The sequence below is a fragment of the Plectropomus leopardus genome, chromosome 4 (assembly GCF_026936395.1).
Source record: "Plectropomus leopardus strain MGB_pleo_1.0 chromosome 4, ASM2693639v1, whole genome shotgun sequence".
Classification (NCBI taxonomy): Eukaryota; Metazoa; Chordata; class Actinopteri; order Perciformes; family Serranidae; genus Plectropomus; species Plectropomus leopardus.
The window spans coordinates 35,085,154-35,096,822 of record NC_142179.1 but is presented as its reverse complement, the minus strand read 5'-3'; the positions used below and the strand labels follow the sequence as shown (position 1 = coordinate 35,096,822).

At 36.0% G+C, this 11,669-nt stretch overlaps 1 protein-coding gene across 3 annotated transcripts in view; it reads left to right on the top strand.

Annotated features, from left to right (window-relative positions):
• LOC148189818 (uncharacterized) overlaps positions 1–11,669 on the top strand; it is a 191,403-nt gene that overhangs the window by 21,729 nt on the left and 158,005 nt on the right. For 2 of the 3 annotated variants that reach the window (XM_088076051.1, XM_088076050.1), the window contains exon 4: positions 2,360–2,468. The exons of the other annotated variant lie outside the window; for it this stretch is intronic. In XM_088076051.1, the coding sequence (XP_087932177.1) occupies positions 2,365–2,468 (104 nt within the window). In that variant the 5' untranslated portion in view covers positions 2,360–2,364. The remainder of the gene's footprint in view (positions 1–2,359; positions 2,469–11,669) is intronic. 3 annotated transcript variants of the gene reach the window in all.

Sequence of the window (11,669 nt, the reverse complement as noted above, 5' to 3'; positions counted from 1 at the left end):
GAGGTGAGCCTGAGGGCCAACACCATCATGTTTTCAGTATAGGCCTAATTGACATTTATGGCTCAGTGCATATGGTGTTTTACTGTATTCTTCTTAAACATGCAAAAACATGTTTTTGGAGTTGTCATAGCATGACATTTTAAATCATTTTTTTATAACCATATATCATATCATGTTGGCTGATATTACATCTCCCATAAATGATTCTCTGTACAGAATCAGAAATACTTTATCAATTGTGCATGTTCTTCCCACACTTCTCCCCAACACCAAACAGGTTAAACTAGTTTGGTTTTTCTATTTCTGTTTTCCTTTCACTTTAATTTAGAGTTTCATGATGCACATGCATACATAGGCCTACCAGAGAAAATGTACAGGTACAAATATGAACAAGTGTACCTCTCCAGGCATAACAGTCAATACTAGAATTCAAATAAATTATAGACAGATTTTATAAAACGAAGAAGCATTTTACATTTTTGGGAAATTAAAGTAATGCACAGGTAGAAGCAATATATCCTGTGTTACAAATCTAAAAGTAAAGCTGGTTAATACATTGATATTGTGTGTATATATACACACATACATATATAATGGAAAGAGGAGCGTCTTTAGTTTTCACGGTTTCAAAAATCTTACCTTTTGGATTTCTAAATACCCTGGTATACAGTAAACCCTTGATACCACCCAGGCTAACTGAGCATCATTCATAATAATAATAGTTAATGTCAGCCACAGTGTTGTTTCTTTCTGAAGCATCCAAGTCCAACACATAGGAATTTTAAATTGCTGCAAACAAAGAAAGTATTTATGAAATAAATATCTTATAAATGAGTATCATTATCATTATCTTTATTTTACATGGACAAATATTGGTGCTTGAACCATCACAGTTGAACTGCTGTGCCACAAAATCTGAGATTTTATTATTTCTATTTACAAAAGAGAATGTTGAAGAATATCATCCTTCAACCTATTACTTCACCCAAGTTTGGTTCAGATTATTCTAGGAAGTGAGAGTAGGTCATGGATTAGACAGAGTGATACACCATAACTAGCCATGTTTGAGTCAACAGCAATAATATATTTCAGCAATACTTTTTGGAACATTGTCTGCTGAACAACAGGAAACATTGTTGTAGTTAATATCACAAGACAAGAACATGATGAATTACTTTTAAATTAGTATTAAATAAAGAATCGGGTCAAATTTCAGAATTCCTTTTGCAAGATAATGTCCTTTAGATGCTTGAGAGATTACATCATCAGCACATTACATGCATAAAATCATTTTTTCTTTAATTAGCAGCTAACTAAATGTCAAACTAAAAAGCACTGAGGCACAAGCTCATAGTTGCTCATTACCCAGTTATGATGATGTCTTACATTAATATTACATGTTTGGGTGTTTTTTCCTGTCACAATTTACAACCCAATTCCTTCAGGTACACTCAATTCTTCTTTTTAATACTGAATTCACTTTTCTTGTGCAGCTTTTAGACGCCTTTGACAAGTTTTTAAACCTTTGAACCCTGAGCAAATCGGTGCAATTTCTTTCACAAATATGGGAAAAACATTGAGCAACTTGGTAAGAAATGTTCCATAAATCGCAAGAGCTAAGTAGAGTTAGATTTTTTTTTAAGTTTGGAAAAACCTTTTTTAGGTTATTTTTTTTTTTTTTTTTTTTTTTTTTAAAATCTGTTTAAATTAATTAATGAATTATTATTATTATTATTAATGTATTGATTTTTTAATTTGTTGGGCTCTTTCTCTTCAATTTATTGTGTATTTTGGGATCTTTTTCTTTTTTTGTTCAAGCCAATTTTCTCAGGTTTCAAAGGGTTAAATTGTACTTCTACTCTATTTGTGAGCCAGTAATCAAGTTACCAGCTGGCTGGAAGCAAAAGACGTACCACTTGTCTTTTGACCACAATGCCATGGTGACAAAGCAAAACCCAGAACAAGAGACAGCTTACAGCAACAATCTGTGACCGCGTCTGCAACACTTTTTATACCAAAATCTAAACTAGAATTAGCACCCAGTTGTATCCCTCCACGGACCACTTAAGTTGTAGAAATAGTTAACATCCATGTCTGTCTAGACTCACAAGTAACCATGCCAGTAGACAATGTTTCAAATGTTGCTGCGAAGACGTTGCATGTTGTAAAATGCAGATGCTTCACACACATCTTCCCCCTGGCAGCACAGGAGATCTATGTATTTAGTACAGTTTCAGTGTCAGCAGTTCAATATCTGACCAAATGTTTCAGTTAGTCGTGCTTCTTGTTCTGTTTTTTTATGTTCTTTTTATGTGTCATATTAGATTTCACTTTGTGGTTTTTTGTGTTTTACCTCCAGTCTTGATGTTCTGCCCCGGCCTGATCCGTTTCACCTGTCACCCAATCAGTCACTCCCTATCAGCCCAGTTCTTTTCTTCTTTGTCAGCTGGTTGTCTGCGTCTCATCCAGTAAGTAATGTTTTCTAAGTGATTTTTTTCCCCAGAGTTTTGAGTTCTTAGTTTATTTGTTTTGAATGTTCCAGCTTTTTGTGCTGGGGTTTGTTTTTTACCAATTTTTTTTGTGTTCCTGGTTTTTGGATCTACCTGTTACATGCCTGCCTTGGAGCTTCCACCTATAAGCCTCCTTTTCCAGTTTAACCATTGAACTCTTCCTGCTGCCTTTATCAGTGCTTCTGCACCTGTGTGGGTTGCTAGATCGAAATAAACCAAGTACTTGAAAATGAGTATGAACCAGTGAAACTGTCTAATGCCGTTTTAAGAAAGTCGACTCAGAGCCGCAAACTTTAATAAATATACATAAATACTAGAGACCATCTCTAGCAGCAGTACAGCAGTCCATGATTTCAAATGAATGTGGGCGCATAGAGTAGAGGGACAACGGCCCTTTCACTACTTCTGACGCCCCTACTCCCAGTGCCTTTGTTCAGACCACACCAATCTTCAGACTTGGCCTACATTTTGGTCTCATCTCTACACCCAGACTACATCTTGCACGCTTGTGATGTTATCACGTTAACAAGTGTGTCAACAGACAGGCTCATTACCTAATACCACATTTTGCGCTGAGGCAGATCCAGGGAAACAGACTCCCTTATGTGACGTAATTTAAAAAAATATATTTATATCAGCTCATTGCTTAAATCGCCTACTTTTACCTCTAAATTTCTACTCTAATGTTTGTATCACATTGTAAATCCTGCTTGAACTTTTCAAACAACCATTTCCACAAAACATTTATTATAAATTTAGTTAAAAATAAATTCAATAAAAACATCAACCACCAAGTTTATATAGTAGTGTACTTGGGTAAATGCACTTATTTCTACCACTTTAATTGCTTGATTTAGGCAAAATAAAACAAATAAACCCTGAAAACAGAAATCAGTTCACACTGACATGATGTCAAAAAAGGATAATGCAGTAAAATGACATAAATTAATTCTGACCATCAGAATGGCACCCATCAATAACTATTTAAAAAAACAAAACACCACTCTACATTATACCCAATGTTATACCCAGTGGTGAAAAAAGTAAGCAGAAATTTTACCTTTACTTTACTTAAGCCACACAATGAAAATACTCTGTCACAAGTAAAAGTTCTGCATTAAAATTGTTACTTAAGTAAAAGTATCTAAGTGCATTGAGGGAAATGTACCTAAAGTAAATATAAACAACTTGAAAATGATTTTAATGTTCATCAAAATAGTTGAAAATTGATTTTCTGTCCATCAGATGATCAAGAAATAATTTCAGCTATACTTTTATAAACTCTTTGGTAATCTAAGTTATACCAAGAAGAAAAAAACAACAACATGAAGAACATGTACAATATGTACATGTTCTTCATGTTGTTTTTTTTTTCTTTCTAAAAATCAAATCTTAGTTTGTGAAGTACAACATATCCATTGTATAGCACAAAGTACAAAATTTCCATCCGAAATGAAGTGGAGTAAAAAACTTTCATTAACTACAAGCACCTCAAGTTAGTACTCAAGTAAATGTACATAGTTACACTCCACCACTGACTATACCTTATGATGTCTTTTTTCAGCCTTACTGACCAAATGTGTTGATCAGTCTTTGATAATATGGACAATCAGTCAGGAAATGTTTCGCCCTCTACAGTATCTTTAATGCCAGCGGCTGCTGAAATGACATTAAATACTTGCCATCTGTTGTTAAAGTCAGCTTTTAGGTCCTTGACATTATCCACAGTTGTGATGGCAAATTTAGTGTGTCAGTGTTGGTTACTCAATAGTTTTTAGATGACTCGATTTTGTGTCGATTGGGAAACACTTAGATTGTCCATCTGTGTATTTGTTTTCTCATCACTGTGGTCAGTGACACTGTGATTGCACGCAGTGTGAGTCTGCTCATTCTGCTCGCTAAGAGAGATCTTGATAATAGCTCAATAGTCTCTGACAAGCAGCCATGTTCAGTATAGCAGCATTAACATCTCTGTAACACATACTGTAAGATATTCAGTGGAGGCTCTTTGATTCTGCTCACTGTGATCTTAATATGGGAACAAGGGAAATGAAATGTGGGCCAGCTGATTATTTGGCCCTAATGATTCATTGAGGTGTATGCATGATGCCAACAAATGCTACAGTAAGTCATGACTAACATGTTACTCATACCGCCAATACTTCAACAACTACTGTCGTAGAAATGAATCAGTACTGCTACTACCACTCATGTTATGTGCAAGTCCTTAAGTGTCTGAAAGTCAGTTTTCATAAAAGGGTACTAAAGTCATTCATTTATTTTAAAATATGTTTTTAAAAAACCAAAACCAACCCAATTTTAACCTTTGGACATAACTATAAACTGTGTATTGTATGTATTATGCTGTGATTTCATAGGCTACTTATATATTTCATATTTGAAGATCACAGGTGTGATGAACGTGCTGGATGTGCCAGAAAAATCTTAGGAAAGGAAAATCTTAAGACAAATTCAATAATAAGTGGGTTTCCGCGATCAAATGGAAAACCTGACACCAAAGAACTTGCCTTGGTTGTTTTCACTAAATGGAAGGGGTTTTTCAGAGGTTATCAGCCTTACAAATATGAGTTAGAAGAGGCCTGCTACACTGACTCACAGCTTCAGAAGGCTGTTGTCAACCCATTAAATGGCTATTTACTGTTAGGCGGCGACCTCCTGTGGCCTTAGAAATTATGACGAGAGCAAAGGAGGAAGTTAAGTGACTTAAAAGTAGTATGAAGAACAAGAAAGTCTGCATTAGTAGGGAATTTAGGGTGGTGAATAAGTCAAATAAACAGAACCTCAACCCAGGAGATGGGGGTTCATGTCCAGTGTGAAGTCATGGTTCAGTTATTGTATGTCATGTCGCATACTTCACATTATGTTACATTAGTATCGAACGTATTTATTTTAAGTGGCACCATGTTTTTTTTTCCAAATCTAACCTAATGGTATTTGCTGCTAAATCCAACAAAAGTGAAGCCTGACGAAACTTCTCCGATGACAACAGTCATTTAAAGGCCTGATAATGGCGTTCGTAAACTCCCAGAAAGATGAGCAGGCCCCCTCTAACCCATGTTTTTGAGGCTGATAACCAAAAAAAAGCATTCAATTTAGTGACAACATCAAAAGTGGGTCCCAGAAGAGCGTAAGAGCAGATAAATACATGGTGAATTTCTTCATATTGGGCATTTAAACCTTGTTTCCTAAGAACTTGTTTCCCCCCATTTTGTCTCTCAGGCAACACACACGCTGCCCTTCCATATTCATCAAGATTGTTTTCTGCTGAATGCAGCTTATGAGGATGACCTGCAGACATTACCCAGGGTTGTAAAAAATGATTGTTGCAGTAAAAAGTAAAGTAAAACATTATGTTATAGGGTTTAAAGCTTTATTAACACTGGAACTTTGAACACTTTGAATTTTATTTAACATTTCTTAAATAACATAATAACAAAGTATCAGGGGGGTATTCCAGGAAGCAGGTTATATGAAAACTCTGAGTACGTTAACCCTGAGATGAGGGAAACTCTGTGTTATCCGTCCCAGAGAGAGAGCTAAGTCAAACTCTGAGTCAATCGCCATGGTAACTGACTCTGTGAACATAACCTGCTCGCTGGCAGGTTTTCTATAAGAAACACTGAGTTTCTACCTGTCTCCTCCCACCTGAAGCAAACTGTCAGACACGGATTGTCCGTATTTTTGCAATCTGATCGATATCGAAGCAGAATTATTACGCAGTGTCTTACGTCGGGAGAGGATTTTCAGATCTCGATTGGATGTGCTCTCATTCCCAGATGAATATTTGTTATAATAGCACAGTTTTTCATAACACTCAATCGTTCATCTTAATAACATTCTCCGGCCGCATATATCCAGTCTCACACACCATCTTTCTGTTGGCTGAGTTAAGCTCAAATGTTATTTCATAATTAGTATTTTATTGGATTTTCATATACACAACACAGATTTTAGTCTACAAATCAATGACTCCAGTACGGATAAAATAAATAAAAATTAAGAAATAAAATATAAAATTAATATATTAAAAACAATAAAATAAAACAAAACTCTAATAATAAATTAAATTTAAAAAGCGTACAAAAAGCTAAAATGCCACCATACATTAAAAGACAGTAAACAAAAATCAGTAATCAAATATCAGTGAGCTTAAAAAAGTACCATCCCAACATTTGTATGTACCATAACCTAATACACAATCATCATAGTAATTCTCAGTCCATTGAAGAAAGTTAAGTTAATATTGTGTTTGGCGTGTGCTGTGCTGTGTATGCTATAATTTTAATAAAGTGCGGTTAATAGACATGTGCATTCAAACTTACGCATTGACACAAATGACACGGGCAGCGATTTTCTCCCATGATGCTTTTCTCTCCTTAGTTACTGCAACTGTGTTACTTGTCTTTCTAAATATGGGCTCATATTTTCCGTAGGCAGAATGAGGATGATGGCTATTTATTGAGGCCGTTACTATTATGAAATCATCACTAATATTGGAAAAGACAATAACCAAATAATCATAATGTAGAATTTGCTCGATGGCAGAGGTGTGAACTCGAGTTACTTATTCAATGACTTCAGATTCAGCTTAACAAAATAAAAAAACATTAGCAATTCGACTTGGACTTGAACACCAGTGATTTGTGACTTTACTTGTACTTGAGCCTTATGACTTGAAAACACTTGCATTCCCCTCAGCACAAATCTTAAAGTATGTTATTTAAAAATGTGTGCTACATTTCAGTTCATCACATTAACGTTAATGTTTTCATTTTATTTGAACACATAAAATTTGCATCAACATACTATATCAATTTATGACGAGAAAGACATTTTTCCAAAATGAGATGAGATAAATACTACAACACAGGACAGAAACATACAAATTTCATTCTGTCGTGGCGCTCGTCGTAGTGCTGTATGCTAGCTATATGCAATGCCAAAACTGCTTTTTAATGATCAAGTTCAGTCACACTTATTTTAACCATCTTGTTTTAATAAATACAATATAATATATATACAATAATGATAAATAATAATAAATAAAATTGCTCTTTGGGACTCAAATCTAAAAGTTTAGGGTCTGGGACTTAATTGCAAAGACTGCAGACTTAATTGTGACTTGTAAAACAATTCCTGCCTCTGCTTATATGGATGACAAGAATAAGAAGTAGTACTACTTTATTAACCCTTCAAGTGGAAATGCAGTCGCTCCACTCTGTTGTAACATAACCCTTACTCACACACGCACAGGCCCAATTACAAAAATCTAATGAAATAAAAGAAGAAAGATTGCTATATATATTTCTTCCTCGCAGAAATCAAGCCTATGCCCTTGGATAGACATATTTTAAAATACTTAAATTTTATGAAATAGAAAAATCCACGTTTGCAATATATACAACATAAAAATATATATTTGACAAAGTATATTAACCCTTTGAAACAAAGTATTTAAACCTTTGAAGTCTGAGTGAAATGGTTTGATTTGCTTTCAAAAACATTAGGCAATGAGCAACTTGGTAAGAAATATTCCACTAACTGCAAAGAATTAGTAGATTTTAGACAATTATTTTTGAAAAGTTTGGGGAAGATGTACAGGGAAAACAAAGAAAAAAGCTAGGGGAAAAAAATGTTTACAATAATCATAATTACATATTTAAAATTATGTCATAAAATTATTATAGTTTTTAAGCACTTTTTAAAGAATATTATATTATAGTATTAAATTCTTCTTCTTCTTATTCTTCTTATTCTTCTTCTTATTCTTCTTCTTATTCTTCTTCTTATTCTTATTCTTATTCTTATTCTTCTTATTATTCTTCTTATTATTATTATTTTAACTTTTTATCTTTGTTTAGAACTAATTTTCTGGTAATTTTCTTGTTTTTTTACTAACCTGTTAATTTCTTTGGTCATCTCTTCTTTCCTTGCTCATTGCCTTCTTCCTGTCTTTTAGAAAGAAATCAAGCCAATTTGCTCAAGTTTCAAAGTGTTAAAAAAACATAGCATAGAAAACTTAAAGTCCAGTATATTTCTGTATATGGCACTTCATCAGACATATCAAACAACACTCTCATATCCCTGAGCAACTATTGCTATTACTAGTAAGACCACCACCAATCACAAACCACGATAATGTATTACAATGACGCCTACATTATGGGAAGATTATTTGTATATAACATCAATTATACCTGTCAAGTAGCAGTGTAGTGCTAAAATTTCAATTTTATTTCTCTACTGTCAGGTTTACTTTGTTTGTTCTGTTCACACTTCTCACATATATTGTGATTTGTATTTTTCTTTAATGTCAACTTTATGGACATTTATCTCAGATAGACCTCAGGGGGTTGACTCTGTGATGGTAATTGGACGGGCTGATTAAAACATATGGAGGAGCGTTAATTTTAATGAGCTCTTGATGATAATGCTAACAGTTTGGGTAAAAGTAATGATACTGGCATTACAAATGCCTCGCCCTTTGGCTAGAGTTCAGTCACATGGTGGTATATGATGTGTTGACTGCCTTCCAGGCTCTATTATATGGTGATGGAGAGCAGATGAACCAAAGAGTAGCATCTGTCAGGGTTCATTCTGCCTGTGACAGAACTTTTATTTGGACTGAGGACAGTTTCAGACAGCATCCTGATTTGAAAGAGGAAAAAAATAAGCATTTTGTTTGATTGAAAAAAACACTGTTAAACAATATAAATGCTCGTTGTGAAATCTATTTTTGAGATAATACATCATGTGTTTGGTACATTTGGCCTCTGCAGCACTTAAGCATATTGTGTGATTTCACTGTGACGACTCTGACGATTGACACGGACCTTTCAAAGCACGGCCCATTTCGCATTTCTCCCGGCGCTGACGAGATAGCCGCCAAAGTGAGACACAATAATGACAGACTGCAGCGGAATTCAATTTCCTGATTATTTTGTTATGATTATAATTACAGTATGTCCACACGGTAAATGGATTACATTGAACATAGCGCAGTTAAGAACCCCTCACATCAGAGGCAAAAGAAATGACCTGACATTTCCATAATGGCTGACTCTAACCACGCAAGTCGTTTTTTCATTTATAGCGGCTGTCATTCCGGCTGCCCCCCTTCAGCACACAAATCCATTATTTCCTCCGGAAAACTCATAATTCATAAGCTCATTACAGAGGGTGTGAATTAAAGCGACTGCCGCGTGCGTCCTTTGTGCAATTTCCTGATCAGGAGTGGCCTAGTTTTGAAAGTCAAGAACAGTTTCAAAAGCGTTTTATTCTCCCAACTTCTTAGAGATTCTCTCAGTGACTTTGAAAGCTTTGTCCTCGTGCGGCGGAAAGTTCGGTTCACACAAAATGCTTGTTCGCAGGGTTTTCTGCGCACACTTAGTCATGACTTGTCAAACTGCTGCTGTGAGCTGGGCCTTTGTGCGACTCGGCCTTCTCCAGAGTCCTGTCTCTTGCCACCAGTGCACCACTTGATCATCACCTTGTGCTGCTGTTGGTCCCTGAAAGGTTTTCAGGATGTTGAAAGTCATCTTCCAGCCAGTAGGGGGCAAAAGTGATCCATATTTGGGGCTGTGTGTAATCTAGTGCCTCCTATCTAATTTGGGGCAGGAGGTGCAGCAGGGAGAATGCCTTTAAGCTCCACTGCCTCTATAGACCCAGATGCATGCAGGGAAGGTCTGCTGCTCCCAAGGTCAGCCATCTGAGGACCAGCGCTGACTGCAGCTCCGCTCCTCTTCCTCTGATGACCGCTGGACTAATTGGCTATGGGTTGCCTCTGCAACACTGAGAATGAAAGTGAAGTGAAATGACAGCCCCTGTGGACTATCTGAGCTGCAGCGTTTTTAAAGGTCCCATATGGCAATTGTCAGAGGCGGGGACTGTTTGAGGGGAACTCTCCATATCTTATTTCATCAGCCTTGTCGCCGTCGTGGATGAGATGTAATGTGGTGGCAAAGTGCATCTCAACATCCCCTCTTGGCTGGTAGCTGTCAGATCATCACCGGGGCAAATAAGCTTAGTCATGGATATTGGGTTTACTCCCTCACTCTCTTTTGTGTGTGCTGATTGATGGTGCGTAATCTATTAAGAGGATTTGGGCTAGTTTGAAATTGAGGGCAGGAGTGGCTGAGAGTTACCTTTCTTAGTATCGAGATATTCTGGTCGAAAACCAAGGAACAAGAAGTGAGGGCAACTATAGTGATGATCTGCAAGCACATCATACAGTCTGTGTTCTCAGATAAGCATTTCACAGAATGTTTTTACGCTGAAAAGCATGGAGCAGACATTTTCACCACGACATGGAAGTAACAGAAATTGTATCACTCTCTAACCTACAGACGGTGTTTACTTGCTGAGCCATGGCAGAGGGACAGTATTACCCCCTTTCCAGTGGTTTAGTGGAAATTCATGATAGGGGTCGACCGGTTTTGTTTTTTCAAGGCAGTTACCGATACCGATTGTTAGTACTTAATGAGACGAAAAAAAGACGAAAAATATTTGGAACTGATGTATTTACAATAAAAATGAAAATATTCCTGTTGGAATATAACAAAGTTCAACACAAAACCGTGTTTAAATGCTTACAGCAAATGTTTAATCAAAACTGAACCTTTTACCTGACTGCCATCCCTGATGTTGGTTGAGTGTCAAACTCACACTTTTTCATGAATCTATTTTATTGGGGATCATTAAATAAACTGCTGATACAGATAATCATCAAAATGCCAAATATTGGTAATGGGTCAGGTTGATAATCTGTCGACCCGTAATTCATGAGGTGGTTTTCCTCCTAGATAGATCATTAGGTTATTGAGGAGGAGGTGGGTAAACTTGCCTTTATATTCCAATGGCTTTTTCGCTGATAGGTGGGTGGTGTACTGTAAAAGGCCAGATGCCCCCCCCCAATTAAAAAAAACCCCAAAAAGTACAAATTTAAAAATAATAGAACGAGGGATGCACTGATTTTAAAATTCTGGGCTGACACTGATCCCAATGTTTAAAACAACAATTTAGCTGATAGCTGATACAGATGTTTTTATACCGTTTTTTTTTCTTTTTGTTATTTATTCTTCTTTTGTGCCAGTGAAACAAAGAAATCTACACTTTAAAAAATAACAACTGTTTTAAAGT